At 39.8% G+C, this 20,276-nt stretch overlaps 1 protein-coding gene and 1 long non-coding RNA gene across 5 annotated transcripts in view; one reads left to right on the top strand and one right to left on the bottom strand.

Moving 5' to 3' along the window:
- The window catches only part of FLT4 (fms related receptor tyrosine kinase 4), an 88,020-nt gene extending 80,785 nt beyond the window's left edge, over positions 1-7,235 (top strand). For 3 of the 4 annotated variants that reach the window (XM_081900842.1, XM_081900839.1, XM_081900841.1), the window contains exons 28-30: positions 5-125; positions 1,016-1,101; positions 2,836-7,235. In XM_081900842.1, coding sequence (XP_081756968.1) covers positions 5-125; positions 1,016-1,101; positions 2,836-3,055 — 427 coding nt within the window. In that variant the 3' untranslated portion in view covers positions 3,056-7,235. The remainder of the gene's footprint in view (positions 1-4; positions 126-1,015; positions 1,102-2,835) is intronic. The other variant, XM_081900840.1, reaches the window with a different exon arrangement.
- Positions 599-20,243, bottom strand: LOC309364104. Its single transcript, XR_014165736.1, has 2 exons — positions 19,473-20,243; positions 599-2,242 (listed from the first exon to the last, which is right to left on the bottom strand). It is a non-coding gene; the product is annotated as an uncharacterized lncRNA (long non-coding RNA).
- Positions 20,244-20,276: the final 33 nt, after the last annotated feature.

The raw sequence follows: 20,276 nt of genomic DNA, 5'->3' as shown, positions 1-20,276 counted from the left end.
CCAGATATTATAACTGTGTGTCTTTCCCTGGCTGTTTAACTGGTGGGAATCAGATAAGGTGTCCATCCAGAATAAAGACTTTTGAAGAATTTCCTATGACACAAACCATGTATAAAGCACATCCGGTGAGTGGAGCAAAGTGGTAGTGGGACAGAAGGAAAAATTGAAAAATAAACAGTTCAATGTATATTTGTCCATTACTGCAGTCTAAAGACAAGTTAAACTGTGTTTTCTGCCATACTTCAATATTCACACAAATTGCTAACACCATGATTTACAGTTGGCATGAAAGCTAGATGTATATTGAGGAAACTCTTCTAAAAATAGAATATAGGGACTACCTATCCTCATTATATTTAGGCAACTACATCCCAGATAAAGGTATTTGCTGTATTAATGGTGGTGGGGTGTGTTAATTCAAATCTGCTATTATTTTTGTGATTGGACAACATTTGGTTTGGTAAGTCTACTTCTCATGAAGAAGCACGTACACTGCTTTCAGAAAACCAAAGAATTTAAATTTTACCTTCTGAAAATGTCAGGTAATGCAACATAACAAGAACAAAACAACAACAACTAATAATAATAAATACTAATGTATAATATAACTACAAGTACTTAGCAATCATTTTTAATGATTTCTATGCAATTTTACACACATTTTACTTAACAAGCAAAACTTAATTATATTAATTTAACCATAAGATCTTTTGAATTCCAAAGTTGTGTTACAATTTTTTAGCACCCCTCATTTTTGAAAGTTGAAAAATTCAACATACTCTATAACATGCTTATAAAAATTTGTACAGGCTTCTAAGTTTTAGAGGCACATTTACAAGGCTGAGTTAAGCTCCACTCTTCTTGCTCATCATCTGCAGCTGTTCCCTGCCCTACATTTGCTTTTCAGTCTCCATCCATCAGAGGAAAGGTTCCTGGTGAAAAAAAATTCAGAATGCTTGCTCAACAAGGCTGGCACTTCTAACACTTTTAATTTATTTTTTCTGCTCCCTTGCAGGACAATCAGACAGACAGTGGGATGGTTTTGGCATCTGAGGAGTTTGAGAGGATAGAAAATAGACACAGAAAAGAAAGTGCATTCAGGTACTTGGTTATTTAGTTCTCGCTATATCTCACAGCCCTCAGTAACATACAATACCCAGCAGTGTCCTCTGCAGCAAACCTCACTGCAGCCTCCTGTAAATGTGCTGGGAGCACAGAAATGCAAGCGCATCCATTCTCCTGTAACCTGCTGCTGGCGGCAGCATTCCTGATGGCATTTGTAACAAAAAGGGTTGATTGAGCTTAATGGCTTTTGAGTGGAGTCAGTTGACTCTGTGCAAGGAAATAAAGAGAGGAAGCATATTACACAGGCATGAAATACAGCAAGAAATCAAGGAGCTTTCCAGACAATCAAGCAGCAAAGGTACAGTTCTTTCAAGGAAACACTTTTCTTGTGGAAATGTCACATATTCCCAATGCTCAAACTGCAATATAATGCCATTGGGAAAATGTGATTCTTTCCCCAGCTAGTGTGAAATGTTTCTGTAGTTGTTATGCATTTGACAGTGGATATGACATCAAATGACAACACAAACCACCAAGGCACTATTTTATGGCTACTTTTAGAACATATAGAACAAAACTAGGCTAGGTTCCATTGATTTCAGGAAGAGAATTTATCTGTTTCTCCCACTGAAATAATTGAGACTTAGGCTGCTGCCAGATGGGGAGCTCCTAAGCTCCAAGGGGAAGTCCAATTGACTTTCCATACTATCAGGAGTATTGCATTTGTTCTGTGTATACATCCTGTTATGTTTCATTAACCATAAGATTGACTGAAATAAACAAAAAAATAGGGACAAACATGATATTCACTGTAATAATTATAATGAATATGTGCTGAGTTGCAATAGGTTCACTTTTCTGATATGTCATTGCCCATGTCAATACTCTACCCTTTTTAAAAAGATGTAAGAGTAGCACTAAAGGCATCTGTGCCTGTGGAAATAGAACCACCAGTGAGAAAAGTCAGACTTTCTGAAGTCTGACAAACGAGGGAAGAATCACAGGGAAAATACAAGATTTATTAAAGCTTAAAGCATAACTCAGCTGATATTCAAAACCATTGGTGATACTTAACTGGCCTATATGGTTCCTGGCTTTGTTCAAATCCTCCAATAGAAATGGTGGGTAAGAGCAATGAAATCCTCGGTGGTGAGCATGAGATACATCACTGGTAGGTCTAAAAGCAATAAGAAAATCAGTATACATACATACATGTTTTTTTGGGTTTTTTAAAGGAAACTCCCTGCTTTGAAGAAGTGATATTGCAGTGCAATATCTATGGGGCTTACTCTCTAGTAAGTCTGTATAGGTATAATCTGCCAGTAGCTGAATCCAGTTTTCCTATATGAAATCAAGCTCCTGACAGCAATAAGGTTTACAAAAAAACTACATTCTTGCATCTCATTTCTGGTGCACCACCTTCACTTTCTCATTAGAAAGATGCTCTCTGCATTTATTTATTTATTTATTTATTTATTTATTTATTTATTTAGTCAGACATACATACATACATACATACATACATACATACATACATACATACTGCCCTATACCCGGAGGTCTGAGGGTGGTTCACAGAAGTCCTCTATCATGTAATTTACATCTTGTAGAATTACCAACCTGCTAAATGGCTAGCTGTGCTTGCCCTGAGCTTTCTGATGCTAAGATGCTTTTGTTTTTCCCCTGGACAGTCAATTAGAATACTATCTCTTACTCAGAAGAACTGACTTCCTGTCTCTTGCTCTTTCTTTCTTCCCCCACCCGCAACAGCAGTAAAGGATCCAGTCGAAATGCAGAATCAATAGTGGATCAATCAGACCTGAGGGGTAGGTGTCGGCCATCGTACCAGTCCCAGCTCAGAGGCCAGACTTTTTACAACAGTGAATATGGGGAACTGTCAGAACAGTCGGAGGAAGGCAGCTGCACTCCACCCACTGAGGGAGCCAGTCCCTCCCTCCTCCATGCTTCATTCTTTTCAGACCAATACTGAAGGGAAGAACAGATTGTGGAGACACTCTGCTGAGAGACTACACTTCGCCCCTTATGCAGCACTACATTTGTTCAGTGGAGCCCACTTTCCCTTCATCCTTGAGGAATCCGCAGTAGGGAACCCCTGTGGAACAGATGGCGAACTCCTTGAATGTGAAGATAGATGCCAAGCATTTTGATGCGGGATATAGTCCTTGCACTTGGCACTAGCACACTTCCTTGATCTGATTCTGTATTTGCCCCCCACCGCCCTGCCACCCTCAATAGATATTGGATGCAGTTCCCTGGGTGAAACAGGACTGTTCTGCCACCAGATGGATGTGTGTAGAGAGCTGCAGCCTCCGCTCAGTATTCAGCCTCCATTCAAATACTTTGCCGTAATAAGCTTCATTTCAGGTCAGATAAAAATAGATGTGTCTTAGCTGAGTTTCTTCCTGATATGCAGCCTTGTTTGCTTCTGCTCTTGTTTCAACTCAGCTATCATGGGAGGGGGAAGAAGCAAATGAATGAATTTGGGCAATGGAGGAGCAGCAGTATTTCCAGACTTGGAGAGTCCTGCTTCACTAGATATAGACATTCCCTATAGACACATCAGTACAGAACTATATATTACATACTTAATTCTTGTATGGTGTTACATTTTCATTTATGTTAGACACTAAGCCTATTATAGATTTTATCACATCACCATTCCCATGTCTGTGGTGGCATTATTGTCTGCTCTAGTACAAGCGGACCACTTTATCTCTGTGCAGTGGGGGATTATGTGTTAACTAGTTCAAGGTGGAAATTAATTTCCTTCACTCTCTACTGACATATACAGACTTGGAACCCATTTATGTGTTCAGTCATTTCCCACCCCACCCCTGAATCCCTGGTCAGCTATAAAATGTTCTTTATTGGCAGCCATCATTTTCAAAAATTTAGTGAACCTTATCATCCCACGGCAAAGTGTGGAACTTTGTCTTTGTGGAAATGAATGCAACCTTATAATAGAGAATCTATGCAACCTTATAATAGCTCTGTCCCTCTACTTATTCTTCTCTACCTCCCAATTCCTACATCCTTACTTCCTCTTCCCAGGATATCATATGTTAGAATAAATAGTACAAAGTAAATTTCTGCAAATGTATCTAATTTGCATTATTTATAATAGGAGGAATACAATGCAGGTCATTTTGTTAGTGCAAGCTGTTCTGCTTGCCTAATTAAACAATCTACCCTATCCTCTTGCTGTCTACGGTTCCAGGGGTTCTCCTGACACCTCATCCCTGAGCCAATGGGGGAGGATATGGGTCACTGAAGGGAAGAAAGCCCAATTGCGCTAGCAGAAATCCTTGTGTGGGCTTCCACTGGTGGCACTGGTTAGCTGAGCCCAGCCCTGAGTCTGGAATTTGAGGATATTACTAAACATATACACACATTTGCATTCTTCCCTGACACAGTCCTTAGCATAGTTTTCCATCTTCTAATTGTAAACCATTGCATCAATGAGGTTTTGTTTTTTACATAAATGAGAAATAAGTATAGAGTCAATCTGAACTTGTTTGTGTAGTTGTTCCCTTGCATAGCCTACGAGCCTTTCCCTCCCAGCTCTAATTCTGAAGGACGCTGCCATAGGAAAATGTCTGTGAAAGCCTTATGAAATGGCTTTTGACCAGCTTGTGAACTTCACTTCGTAATTCTGTACAGAGTCAGAGGCTCCCACTCTCAATTGTGTCTCCATGTGAAAGAATTTCTGCTTGCAGGCCAGGCTTCTGTTTATAGAACTGATAGTTTTGGTTTAGCTTATTTTATTTTTTTCATATTGGGCATATGTTTCCCCCCTCCAGATTATATATATTCCTCCATAAGAGGGCTTTATGCATTTATACATTTGTAATTATCATTGTTCATGCCTTTTCTACATTCATTTGTATCTTTATGAGTGCACTCAATGTCTTGTCCCTTTTTTATTACATTTCCTATCTACATAAGTATACAGTTGTGGTTTAGTTATTATCAGGTGTGGAAGGGATGAAAGTCTCTTGCCTCTGTGTGTGTATTACATATTCTGTAGAAAGGGGGAGGGGGACTCAAAGAGTTATATAAATGGTGTACAAATGGAAAACACAATTCTACATGGAATATTTCCTTCCTTTTTTCTGTTAGCAGAATCCCATTGACCTGAACAGCTGAGAGCTTCACAAACTGGACCCATTTCAGTTGTACTTTTAGTGCACTGAATCACTACCCAGATGCATATGAAGTCCCCCTGCCCTGAGCAACGTAGATACACTTGCAAAGCTGTAAATCTAATCTAATCAAGTGTTCCAGATTACAGGAAAGCTGAAAGATCATGTTGCAGGTGCCTTAGGACCAAACAACCTGTTCATTGAACATTCATTCTCATTTCTTTGCAGGAAGGTTATATGACCTTGCATCAAAGCAAGTGTTATCGCATACTTCCTGGCACTTCCCTTACTGCAAAAAATCTATGGGGGTGGGGGAGCAGGTTGTTGCACAGTACTTCAAAATCAGCTGTAATTCTGCAACCTGAATTTTCCAGTATGTGATTGAATTCCACTCAAAAACAGTGACAGTCTGGAATTGCTCTTAGTCTTAATACCTAGTTTAAAAAGATAAGGGACAGTGTGGAACCATAACAAGTTTAGTGTTCTATGAGCATCAATATGTGAATTGCTCATCCTGTAGTATTGTTATAGGCATTGGTGGAACTCTCGATTAAGTGATTTTGGGGTGCAGCTACACAGCATCCAGGAATTGGAGCGTTTTGAAATGTGGCATTGTTCCTGCAGTGTTTACATAAGAAAAACCCTGTTGGGTGATGCCAAAGGCCCATCTAGTCCAGCATCCTCCTCTCACAGTGGCCAATCATATAGTGTATCTGGAGGGGTGTGTGCATCCACCTCTCACAGGATTAAAATGTCACAAGGAAAGCAGCCCTCAGTGTTAATGTGTGAAGAAGCCACATTCTAGATTCCACTTCCAGTTTTATTCTCTTGCAATACTAAACTAGCAGTAGTACTTCCATTTCATTAAAATAACTTATTTTAAAAACTATCATCTTTTTTCTCTTTTCTATTTGGTCATATTCCTGTTTACCCAGAGGTGTAATTAGGGGTTTGCAAAATCAAGGGCAACACGACACTGCTATTGTGGCGAGCTCAAACGCAGGAGAAGCTTCCCATTTTTCTCACACTGCAACAGAAAGGCATGCATTTTTTTTCCACCCTTCCTCTTCACCTCACTCTCACTCCGGATGCTTCTGGTACTTGGTTGTGTAAAATGTAGGAATTTCTAATATGGTATTGTGGTAAAGTGATGGGGGGGCACCAATACAGCTCCTTGCCAAGGGTGCAAGGGACCCTTGATACGCCTCTGTGTTAATCTGCTGAATTTTACATGGCTTCAATTGCTTAAATAAAGCATTTAAAGAAATGTTTACCGATATAGTAGCAAACTCTGTAAAGCATTAAGCAAACTGCACTGGTAGAAGGCCATATCAATTCTACAGATGAAGGTGTTATCCTATTAATGCACCAATAATTGTAAACTGGGTTTTTTAAAAAATAGAAAAAAATGAAAACCAATTATAGATATCTCCGTGAGTATGGAGGGGCAATTTGCTCATGCTAGGTCAAATAACCAAGTGCCTCAGGACATGGTCAGTTCTTCCCTGTTGTGAGATAGCAGTTTCTTTACGATTTCTTGATGCTCACGGTAAAGAGTAGGCCATATAAACAGATTGTCCCCAGAGAGGAATTCCCAAATAATTACACAATTTTGGGGAAGCAACTATTTGGAGCTCCTCATCATCCTTGTTATTTTATTTTGTTCTGAGCACTTTCACTACTACTTGCCTATTACTTTTAGTATGTTACTTCTCCTGATGTTATTTGATGGGTAAAGTGATTGATGCACCCCAATTCACCATGGTCTTTTAATGGTACTGTTGTCTTCCTAAATTTGTAATTCAAAACATCCACAAAGTGTGCAGATTTTACATCTCCAAAGAAAAAAACTCTTGTTTCTCAGTTTCTCTGTTCAGGACACCAGCTGCATAAGCACAATTACTGCAAAACTGGAAATATAAATGGATAACAGAAAGATTGGTGGTGGGGCAGTATTCTAGGACATAAAAGCAAATACAGACTTGCAAAATAAAGCATTCAACTTTTCTTTGTCCACTATTCTGTTGTTTCAAAGAGCATTTTAAAGCATATGCTATCTTCCGGATGCAAGGGTTAGTCTCACTTCCCCATTCTCTGATAAAAATGGCTGTGAAAGTCTGATTCTGACTGAGTCATTCTTTAAAAGAACATATCTGTTGGAAAGATCTGGCACAGGACAACACTTCTACTCCTGAATGAAACTCCCAACACTCTGATTGGATCAGGGACCATACTTGTCTGTAAGGCAGATTATACAAGCTGCTTGCATGCTGGATATGTCTTCTTTATTTGAAGCTGCAGCCTCAAGTTTCTTCTGCAACAAGGGTGAGGGACCTGTGCACCTCCAGATATAGCTGGACTGCAACTCCCATAATCCCAAATCACTGACCATGCTGACTGGAATTGATGGGAGTTGGACTCCAACAGCATCTGGAGGACCACAGCTTCCTTACCACTACTGCATTCTACAATATATCTCTTTCTAGTTTTCACTAAGTGGAAGCATTAAAAGTCTGGGTAGTATTCATCTGATTCCCATTTCCCTTGAATAGATTTGCAGTGTTTTGAGAAACTCTGAGAAAGAATCAGTTTGCCCTCGGTATGGGCAAGTGTCTAATTTTAATGCAGACTCTAGATCTTAAATAGCATGAATATATAGAAAGGCACTTCAAAATTACAGGACTATCGCAGGACAAAACCGCAGAAAAGTAACCTCTTTTCTGTTGGATCTTCTGCCACTGTTGTAACCTCTTAAAGGCACTGTAGAAATGCATCTGTTGTCTGTATGGAGTAATATACATTTTTAATCAATTAAGATGTATGAAAAGTCCCGTGTGTGGAAAAAATACTTCTGGAGTTAATTGAAATTGGCTGGTAAGAATCAAGAATTGTTTCTTAGGCTCCAAATTCACATTTGAGAGGGAGACGGATGAGCTATTTATAGAGTGGTTATCTATAACTTGCAAGATCTTTGTTGGGCCTCTTTGGTGTCAAAGATACCCTGTGTGATTTGGGATTCTTCTCCAGTCTCATTTTCCAGTCTGTAAAATGGACAGGATGCACTTCTCCATATCATACATAATGTAACCAGATGTATGTGAATTTAAAGAAAATCCATATTTCCATAGCACTTAATAGAATTCCAAGCACAGTTCCAGAATGTACTTTGTTTTACTGCTGCTGTGTTAATTTTTATACAGCAATTCTACACTTTTATAAACAGGAACTATTGCAGTAAAGAGGAAGCCTTATGACAGTCATGGGTTTGTGGGCAAAAGTTGCCAAGCATTCTCCAGAATGTTGTTGGGTCCTCTACCACTTGCATTCCTTGGCAAATCCTTTATTGCCTTCTGAAATGCACGTTCAGCTCAAACTAGGCTAAGGAAGCAGGACAGGTTTTGCTGAAGATCCCCTCATAATGCCACACCTTTAATACGAATTTAGTAACTATATATATTCACAAGGTTTTTAAGAATGTTTTCATATTTAGTGGGGGGGGGGACTTCTCATTAAATTGGACCTGAATTAGAAAGATGAAATGAGATTTCTTTTCCATTGTCTGAATGTAGAAATAAATTACTCATAGACTCACCAGGATGATCTCAAAACGGCTTCAAAATAAGCCAGAAAGTCCTTTCTCCATCTTCATATTGAAGCTATTTTGATCTTCCCTGGTGAGTATATGACTTTAATTTTCTTTAGAACACTCATCAGTCTAACTGTGGCTTCACTAATTGTCTACAAACACTGAAAGGTGGGAGAAGGCTCATTTCTCACAATGGAATTGATTAGAACAGTGTCTACAGGATTTGCTTCATAACACTCCTTAAAAGGGCTGGAGGCTTATTTTAAAACAAATCATGACAGCTAGGAGTCTTGGCCCCCTGTGTCTCATCAGTACACTGATGACAGTCAACTTTACTTCTCTGTAATCAGGAGTGACTGTGCAAGCCCTGGCCCAGTGTCTGGATTTATTAGTGGGCTGATGGGGGCTAATAAGCTGAGTCTGAATCATGGCAAGATGGAGGCTCTGTGTGTGAATGACTTCTGGATCCAGGAGGTCAGTCAATTGCCTGCCCTAGATGGGACTATACCATGAAGGAGCAGCTACATTGTATGTGCTCCTGATCTTGCTTTGTCACTGGAAGGTCAGGTGGCCTGTGTGGCTAAGAGTGCCTTGAACCAGCTGTGGCTGGTGTCACAACTGCAACTGTTTCTAGACCACAGCAGCCCAGGCATTGGTAATAACAAGATGGAATTACTGCAATGCACTCTAGGTAGGTCTCCCCTTGTGATCTGGAGGTTGCAGCTAGTGTAGAATGTGAATGTTAGACTGCTTGTGAATTCTAAACACTGATTGATTACCTGCAATGGGCTAAAACCAACCAAACATATTAATATTAATTAATATGTATAATTTACTGTTAGCACACTTAAAGCTGGTGAAAGAGTAGCATTTATTACCATTCTTTGACTGGTTTGATTAGGGCTATAAAACCCTGGTTATTGTTCTCCCAATCAGACCTGTTAAACAGTATGGATGCCTTCTATCCTCTCAAAGCATATTGTTGATAATCCATTTGTAGTGTAATCCTGCATGTGTCTACTGAGAAGTAGCCGCACAATCCTAACTGTCATCTCAGAAGCTGTAATGAATTCAGTGGGGCTTACCTCCAGATACATGGGGTTAGTATTATAGTCATACCTTGTTTCTTGAACGGAATCCATTCCAGAAGTCAGTTCAACTTCTGAAAATGTTCGGAAACCAAGGCGCAGCTTCCGATTGGCTGCAGGAGCTTCCTGCACTCAATCAGAAGCTACGGAAGCCGTGCTGGACATTTGGGTTCCAAAGAATGTTCACAAACTGGAACACTCACTTCCGGGTTTGCGCTGTCCAGGAGCCAAAATGTTCGCGTTGCAAGGTGTTCGCAAACCAAGGTACGACTGTATGTCCTTCATAGCTTTGAACATAATGGCCAGTGCTTATTCCAAATTAATTTATGAAGACTACAAGGGTGTGCTTTTGTGTGTGACAGACACAAGATGGCTTAAGTGACTGATCAGTATTACAATCAGCAAATCACTCTGAAACTTGCAAATCAGTTGTTGTTTTTACTAGACACACATCTGGACCAGTAACTGTCCCACACTAAACTTTAATGACTTAACTCATGTACTTACCAGCTTAAAAAAAATAAGCCATAAAATATACCCCAGAATATGGCTGTTCTTGTTCAGAAAACCTAAGCAATGATGAAGTAAGCATTTTGCTACACACACCTGTGCTGAAAATGTTTGTGCACACACAAACAACTGACATAGATGTATTCAGTGTAGTGATGTTGGTGGGGGTGAGCAAACTACTTCTGGACTGGGTCACCTGCATATGCAAAAGGGTAATGTGAGACCTTTAATCCAACACACAGTTCTGAATGCTAGAGTCATTTGTGCTCTGTCACCTTTGACTGAAGCATCCACCAGTTTGGGGTGTGATAATTCAATCCAACAGGTACCATTTGTCCTTCCAGCAGGTGAGCTAAGGTAGCAAAGCTTTCCTGGGCATGGGTAATGTGTTCACTGTGGCATATATATTAGTAAATTGTCTGGACTATTGTAATGCAAGCTTTGTTGGGCTTTCCTTGCAGCTGGTCCAGAGTAGGGATGGAAGAATCTGTCTATTTCACATCTCAGATTCTCATTTTTCCAATCTTAAACCCAGTTCTCCACATTTTGCAGCAATTTGTTGAAAATTTTGAAAATTCACCAGCATTTTAGTGTGAATTTCTCCTAATAAACAATTGTATACAGTTTTCAGTAATGTACACATTTGTGCAAGTAATTTATCCTAATACATGCATTTTTGTAAATATTGGTTGGCAAAATACAATGCTAAATTTGGATGAGTGAATTTTGAAGCTGTGCTTTGGTTTGCATCTTGTTTCAGAAAGTGTCAATTTGATAGATACTTACATACAAAATCTAAATAAGCTGACCAGGTTCACTGAAAAAAGTATTCTTATTCACTGCCTAGCAAGGGCAGTAAGATCAGCTAAAGGAACTAATTTAGTTTTGCAATAATTACAGGCTTGTGGTAACATGGGCTTTTTCACTGGCAGCAGCAATGTTGTGGAATGCCCTCCCTGCTGATATATAAGAGACTCCATCAGTATTGGCATTCTGCCAGCTCCTGAAGACACATCTGTTTAGGCAAGCATCCCCTTGAACTGAACTCCTGGTTTGATGGTTTCAACTGTGTTTTTGTTTTTAAAACTGCTTTAAAAACAGTTTTTTAATTGTTTGTTTTATTGCATATTTTAATTAAGGATGTTTTGGGCACAATTGAATTGTTATTGTGTGTTTTAATGATGTATTGATTTTATTGTTGTAAAACACTTAGGAACCATTTTGGCATATACGCAGTATATATATTAATAAGAATCATAGCTGTCTATTTAGCAGCTATTTCTACACAGAGCCTCATGCACAGCACACTATTGCTTGTCAGCAAGTGTCAGATATGTTGATTTCTTAGTAAAAAAAAAATCTTAAAGCTATCTGTTAGATTGTCAGTAAATGGAAAGTACATGAGGCACGCTTGGTTCATTTTTTTATTTTACATTTACTGTATTCCCAAACAAATCTTTAAATGCTATAGACCTCATTTTCTCTTTATCCTTAGCATCAAGGAAAACCTATTATGGCCTATATACCTTTCTACTTTTCATTAAGAACTATCCACTAATCATATCTGTTCATAAAGCTTAGAGGAATTATAATGCTTCTTCAAAAGAAAATATTGTGGAGTCATTTAATTTCTGCCGAATGTCCTAGTGTTCTGATGTCTGGGCATTTAGGCGCACTCCTGTTCCTCTAGTGAAAACGATACTAGGGATGAGGCATAGAGAATCTGAGCTCATGCAAGCTACAGAAAAGATGATTACAGAGAGAATCTTGGATGACAAGGTCTTAATGGAAATAAAAGCTGTACCTGGGGAAAAGGAGAGAGGCAGGTGGAAGAAGACAACATAGAAGAAACTGGATCCAAGAGACTGGGGTCTGCCCTAGTATAAAGAGAGAAGGGGTCTAAGAATAAAGTATGTGTGGTGGGATTTAAGATATTAAAGGACGGAAGGGTCAAGAAGAGTTCAGCTCCTTTTATTCTGTCAATAGATCTGCCACTGATTTGTGTGTTTTGTTTCCTAAGGACTTTAGTTTGTTCACCAATTAAAGTACGTAATGTAATAAACACTAATGAATGCTGCTTTGCCTGATTAGAAAGACAGTACAATTGTGCATGGGGGGGGGTTATGTTCCAAGGATGGTGAGTATATGCAAACTCATGTAGTTCTGAACTACTTCCAGGCAACCACCTGTACCTTCCAAGCTTAAAAGCTCTCTGCCTTACTTAGTGGGCTCAAGGATGCTCTTGTGCCAGCTCTGAGATGTTCCAAGTTCCAGCAAAAACATCCCAGAACCTAGTATGCATGCTTAAAAGCTCTTTCCACCAGGAAAACTCAACAAAAAAGGAGCTTTTAAGCTCTTCACCTTGTGTGCAATTAATTTGTGGGATTTCAACCGGACAGTTTTCAACCATACAAGGTTGAGATCGTACAAGTTAATTGCACACAAAATGCTATTGTACTGTATATGAAAATATTTCCCATTGGACGATTTACTTTCATTTCTCTTTGCCCATGCAGGAGTGTTTGTGCTTTTGTATATAGCTGTGCTGCAGATTTACTTCTGAATAACAGCAGCACGTCAAGTTGTCTGGTTTGTTGTATGAATGCACCCAGGGTTTTTGTACCTCTTTCTCATTTTGATTTCTTAATGAATGGCTGGACTGACTTGATAAGGTGCTTTGACTCATTTGAAACAAAATAGTCGTAGAATTATTTACTTCATACAAATATAGCACCATCTGTGTACATAAGCACATGGAAGAATTATATTAAAAAGCTGTGAGTGCCATTAGGATTGTAGCCAAAACAGAGCTGCTGGAAAGCAAGAGGGAGGGAGAACCAGGAGGATTGCAAAGGAACAAAAAGAAAATAAACTATTGAGACCAACCAACCCCAATCCCCAAGGGGTTGAGATCATGCTCAATGGTCACAGCAAAGGGCTGTAGCTCAGTGGCTGAGTATCTGTTTTGCATATGGATGGTCCCAGTTTTATTCACTGGCATCTCCAGGTAGGGCTGGGAATGTCCCCTGCCTGAAACCCTAGCCAGCTGCTTCCAGTCAGTGTAAACAATACTGAGCTAAACAGAACAATGGTCTGACTTGGTATAAGGCAACTTCCTATGTTCCACAGAATACTGTTATTATTTAGTGCATTTAAAATCACTCTTCTTTCCAAATTTTTGTGTACGTTGGTTTTTTTTGTTGGGGGGGGGTTGGTAGGGTTGGTAAAAGACCAGGGAGAGTGGAGTATGGAATGGAGTATGCTGGAAGGGAGCATAGGTGACTAACTGGCTGGAGCACTGGAGAGCAACATTTTGTTGCAGCTTCCACTTGCTATAAATAATAGTGTTACAGCTATGTTGTGCTGTTGGGCTAAGCAAAGAGCTAGAGCTTTCTTTCTATGTTCTAATTGTTTGATAGTAGATAGTGAACAGAATGTACTGTATTTACGCAAATCTAACGTGCCTTTGAATCTAATGCGCACCTCAATTTTCAAAACCTTGAAACCAAAAAAGTATTTGCTGCCAAAGGTAATATGCACCATCAAATCTAATGTGCACCCTAATTTTCGCAATGTTAATTTGGCCAAAAAAGATGTGCATTACCTTTGAGTAAATACAGTATTTCCTTACTGGCTAGTCACTACTATCAGTCTTGTTGCCCTTTATTTAGTCTAATGTAGGTAGACACACCTTCTTGGAGGGAGGCTGTATTTGCTCAATCTGTGTGAAAAATGGATGTGCCAAGAGAGCTAAAATCTTCTGACGCTGACCCAATCCATGGATAATGCAAATTGGTTACAAAAGGTTATAAAATGGTGCCAACCAGTAGAACTGATCTTTAATAGTGTGCTGGGATGAGGCTAGAATTTTGTCCACTTGCTTGGGTTTCCTGCCTGCTCAGCTTGTACATTTGTAAATAGGCAGTTTATTACAAATGCCACACTAAGTCTCTAGTGTTACTTTAGCCAAAGGAAAACTGCTCTATAGAATTAAGATTTCCCTGGAACATCCCGCTATTCAGAGATTTACGTAGCACAAAACAAAATCTACATCTCCAAAACATTTCTAAAACTTTAGCTGTCACCCAGCAGAACCAAATGCAGTGAAAACTTGTTATATAAACTGTTGTGATATTCGTTACACCCCTGCTCTAGATATTCATAAGCTCTATATTCACCTATGATGCTATTCTATCCTCTGTTGCTGATATTATAGACAGATTTCATAAATTCTGCATAGGAAGGAATTTCAAGGAGACAAGCAGGCAGCTTTTGCTGCTGATTTTAGTTCTGGTGTTACTGCTTACATGAGGGACACAAGGTCCTACCGTGACATTTACACATTTAGAAAAGCAGCATTCTTCCCAAGAATTTTCTGCTTTGCATAAAAGTGAACACTGTCAATTCCACTGATGTGGTGACACTTTACAGTACAGCTGAGCTGTCAATAAAGTTGCACTAGATTGGGAGATATTATTCACTGTAGAACTGTGAAATTTCTCTACAGCAATGAAAGCACAAGACCAGTTCTGAGCAATCAGTGGAACAGCAAGGCATTTTCTGTATAACTAGTACTTTTGTTCTGGTGCCTGAGGCATAGGTGATATTTTGCAATTTCCCCTTCTGGATTGTAGTTTTGTAACCCTTTTTTATTTGCACAGTTTGATTGAGCCTTTCCAGCGTCATAAGCCATGGTTTATGAAGCCAGGAACAAGCATCAGGAATGAATGCTTCTCCTCTGCTTCTCCACTCCTCCAACTGTGCATTGGGTTCTTTGGTATGAAAAGTCTAGATGTATTAAATCAAAGTTTCCTGCTACGTCCAAACCAGTGAACTCTGTCTAAATGTCAGCAAACCAAGAAAACAAGTGAGGATTGATCCTGGCTTTATTTTCCTGGTTTGCTGATAGGTAATGGAGTACAGTATCCTGGAAAAAAGCATGCCTGTATACTGAAAAGGAGTGTAAAGGCAATGAAAAATCAGAAAAGACTGGCAGGAGAGATTTCACGTGCTTATTTAATTATTGTTAATGGTACGTTTCTTAACACAAATGTGCAGATAGCTCAGCCAAGTCTACATACTGTGCCATGTGCACAGGACTGATTCCAAACAGCAGAATAATTTTAGCTAGGCCTGTTTCTGTGCCTTTCTGCTACTGGGTGGCACCACACATCAGTTATAAAACACATGATTTGCATGTGGAAGAGCCTAGGTTAAACCCCTGGCACCTCCAGATGAAAAATAAAAAAATAAAGAAATAAAGAAATAAAGAAAGAAATAAATAATGTGATGGGGGAAATCTCTTTCTGGGATCTGAAATAACTTTTCCCAGACAGAATATTCAGTAATAGGCTAGATGGACCAAGAGTCTGACCACCTATAGTATGTAACAGGTATAAAAATATTCATTGTAGTCAGAAGGATCTAGCAAGATCTGCTAGGCATTGCAGCTGGTCACAGTCATGTGTGTGAATTCAGATACAAGATGGAATGTACAGTAACAAACACTCATTATAGAATGTAGTACAACGATAGAAAATGGATTGGTTCATTATAGCTCTATTATTTTCTTATAGCTTCAAGTAAAAGCAGATGCAAGTGGGCTAGACGTGAACTAATAAGGTTGTTCTAATTTTGCTATAAAATGCAAGCTGTTTTCCCACAGAGCTGTCTCCTGATTCCTGTGACAGAACAAATACAGGAACCCATTTTTTCTGTTAAAATAATAAGTGTATTATTTTCAATAGCAAAGACGCATGGAAAACATTAAACGTTGTCAAGCAATCTGCCCACTGTTAGACACAGTAAATATTTCTTGTGAAGGACACTAGTGAAATGTGAATATTTGTCATTTTTGTTGCTGCATAGTCCCCTGAGTACAGGATGAAGAGTTTTTGCAGAATGCTTAAAAGGCCATTAGTGGACCCACTGTGGTTCATCACCTTGCATTTCCCAAGCACGGGGGTGGGGGGTGGGGGAGATGTGATGTGAAAGCAGAACATTCAGCTACCACTTCAAAAACATTTCCTGTATTATATTGACATTTCTATAGAGCTTTTCATAAATGACATCTCTGAGGATTTTACAGATCCACAAGTTATCTGCCTTTAGTGGGTTTTGTGGGTCAATGTTTGCTCTCACAAGCACGCACAATGCGTACTGCATTTGTTGAAAGCCACCCAAGAAGAGGAGGGAAACTTGGCCCTCATTAAAGGAAAAATTAAACTAGCACAATGCAATTTGCTTCTAGATTCCTCACACTGGTGATCAAGTGTATCATTCACAACAAACACATTAGCTTCTCCAAAAGGAAACATTTAACCACACTGCTAAAGATTAATAATTGCTCTCAATTGCTTTCCATTGCTGCTAACAAAATAACTAGGCAGGACATGTCTCTGCAGAGCAGACAGGTGGTTATTTGCTTCAAAACACAAATATTTTCTGCAACAAATACTAAAAATAAAAAACAAAACAGTGTATTTAACCATCATAAATGTTAGATGGAAGGTTGCTTCTGAGTTTTCTTTTTGGATTTTTTGTGGCATCCATTTCTGAGGACATAAAAAGTGATCCGGAGTGGTTTCATGCATATTTATTTTATTTATCTGTGTACCCACTTTTCAGAGCAAAAAGCCTTCAGAAAGCAATTTAAAAGAATAAATTGGAATAAATACAAGTTAAAACCAATTAAATATAGCAAGCAATACAAAAAACAACAACCCAACAGCTATATAAAACAGGAGTCCAATATGACAGTTAAAAGGCCTTCAGACTCAGGCTAGTCTTTAGCACATACCTAAAGTCTGTGAGTGAGGGTGCTGGCAAATCTCACTAGGTAGTGAGATACACAGTCAGGGAGCCACCCCTGAGAGGACCCTGTTTCTAGTATTTCTGATAATGGCAGGGCCAAGGCAAGACCTTAGATACTAATCTCAAGATAGATTCACATGAATGGGATGTTCCATATTGATGAACAAAATTACAACTACTTTACCATTGTTACATGTGGTGGTATTATTTATGTATATGGTGCATCTGCTGGTGCACCAACTGCAACCTTCTCTGGAAAGTTCAGACAGTAACCCATGCCCTTCTCACAGGCAAGCTAGGCTTGACTATTGAAATGTGGGGGGGGGGCTGCCTTTAACATGACTCAGAAACTTTTAACTAGTTCAGAATGTAGCCACATGAATCCTGATGGGTGCTAGTATTTGTGTCATAGGACACCATTATTGTGCCACTTGCACTGGTTGCTGGTGTGCTTTCCAAGCCCAATTTGCCAATTTTAACTTTTAAAACCTTAGAGGGATTGGATCCAAGTAATTTGAAGGACCAAGTTCACTAATACCAATCTTTTCACGTTATGACCAACAACTGAGGCCATTCTCACTTGCATGCCACCAAGATGGTGGGCACAATGTGGAGGGCTTTCTCCGTGATAGCCCATGATTCCAGAATTCACTGCCAGCTGGCTGCTATACAGTTAGTACTGTTTATAAATAAAAAAATTTTATTATTAATTATTATTATTATTATTATTATTATTATTATTATTAGGTCTTCAGAAAGGCCTTGACAACCCGCTTAGTCTCAGTGGCTTATTTATGAGTGATACCTTATGCTGCCATTGCACTTCTGCAAATTATGTTTTATTCCTGGGATGCATGTGTATTTATTATTATGGCTTTTATTAATGTTGTGAGCTTTATTGGAAGTTTTAGAATTGTATTCTGTTTTAATATTTTCAGGAAATGTTTTTATGTGTTATTGTGTAAGCCACTTGGAGGGGATTTTAGTCATAAAGGCAGCCTATAAATATTTTTAAATAAGTTGTAGAAGGCTGATTAAAACTCTAACAAAAACTGTGCTACAGCATGGACAAATTCTGTAGCCTCTCCCCCTTTATTGCCAGCACAGGTGACAGCCACAAGTCTTCCCCCACCCCAGTGATACCCTGATCTTCATCTATGAAATATTGATCGGTGTATGACCAAGATGGAGATGAATCTTTAACCCCAACATTGAAAAATGTGCACCCATAATAGCCAAATGAGTATTCTGTATGTATGAAACGTGTGGATGTAGATGAAACACATGCTAAGCCCATTCTTCTGCTGTGAAGTAAATGTGTTCATTCTCCACACTCTCAATACAGTAGTCACAATGAAGGACTACTAAACACCAAGAGAGGAAAAGCTGGTTGATGATACAAGGTATAACAAGAATGGGATGTTTATATTTAGTAAAATGAATCACAGTGCAATTCTAAGTGCATTTACTCATAAGTAAATTATGCTGTGTTTAATTGTATTACTCCTAAGTAACTAGATAAGAGTCCCTTCTAAGCAAAATACATGGGATTGCACTACATAATATTAACTTATTTATGTACTGCTTTTCAGTCAGGATTGGCTCTCACACCAGGTTCCAGTCAAAACCCACATAAAGGTACAATATAATTAAGGATATATTTGGCATATGTCAGGAAGTCTCTTCTGGTTTTGGTAGCTGGTGATACAGTCCAGGCTCTTCCCTTTGAATCAAGAGGGACAGAGCAGAAGGTGCTGTATAGATAGACTGGCAGAGGGTAAATAGGCAGCTTCTGTAGCTTGACATTTTTGTGAATCCACTGTCTGGCCAGCATATTGCCAGTGGGACAAAAAGTTTCTCTTCTATCAGGATATGGCTTAAGCCACATTTAACCCCAATGAAATGTAATTTGGCATATGAGGTTTTAACTTATTAAAAAGGAGCCAGAAGAGACCTGCTTACACTATGCACTCACTAACAACTTAATACATAGGCATATCAGAAGGAGGTGCAGAAGAAATCTTGACGCCCAGGCAAATGACCCTCATGAGACCCCAACACACACACACACACACACACACACACACAGTTTAGCCCGTGCATGAGAAAGAGGGATTGGGGGAAAGCTGTTTGTGTGTCTATGTAAGAGGGATCTCAGGCTTCACCGACCTCTGGCATGTATTCCTGGTCTACACCAACCGGCAAAATCTTTGCAGGGTTTCAGAAAGGAATAGTTCCCAGCCTTACCTGGAGATGAAAGAGGCTGGACCCGGGACCTTCTGAATGTGCAGCTTTAGCACTGATTTTGGCCCTTCCGCCGGAGCAAGGCAAGGTGAATTATGCGGGCTTGAGGGGACTTGGGTCCCAGAGAAATGTGGGTGGCGCGTAACCTGAGGGGATTTCTAGCTCTCATCAGAGAAGTGAATTTGTGAGGCAATTTCTTCCTAAAATGACGGGGAGGAGTGTCGTGTCGTTAACTATTATGTCAACGTGTGGAAGGCACAGCATAATGCGGGAAGGAAAAGGGGGCTTATGGCTGGGAAATGGAATGGCCGGTGTGAGGTAAACGGACTGAGCGAAGGAGTGATTTGCTTGAGGGTGACATGACGGATGTCGCTGCCCTGCTTTCGCTCCCTCGGAAGAGGGCATAATAATGACACTCAGCTTCGATCGACTGGTAACGGCGGAGGAGAAAGGGTCAGTTTCTATTGGGAGCACACACACACACACACTAGTCCTGCCTCAGTGTCCAATGAGTGTGTGGAGGGGGGAGGGGTTGCAGCAAAGCAATATAAGGAAGATACATATAGATGTGGAGCTAGTTCGCATGCACAGCTGTCCCTGAGCCTGGCTGCCTTTTCCCTTTTCGACGGTTCAGCTCCCCAAGAACAGCGACCGCGCTGCCGCCTCTCCCTCAGAATCCAGCGCAACCCAACTATTTTTAAACTAGCCCCGCCTCCGCTGCCTCAGTCCCTGACTGTAACGCTCGCGCACCCTCCCCTAGGAGTGGGTGTGACTTTTCACTCGAGTTCCCTCCCACCTCCTCGTGGC

Source organism: Podarcis melisellensis (genome assembly GCF_964234715.1).
Source record: "Podarcis melisellensis genome assembly, chromosome: 2".
In the NCBI taxonomy this organism is placed as follows: domain Eukaryota; kingdom Metazoa; phylum Chordata; class Lepidosauria; order Squamata; family Lacertidae; genus Podarcis; species Podarcis melisellensis.
This window is presented reverse-complemented; position numbering and strand designations above follow the sequence as displayed.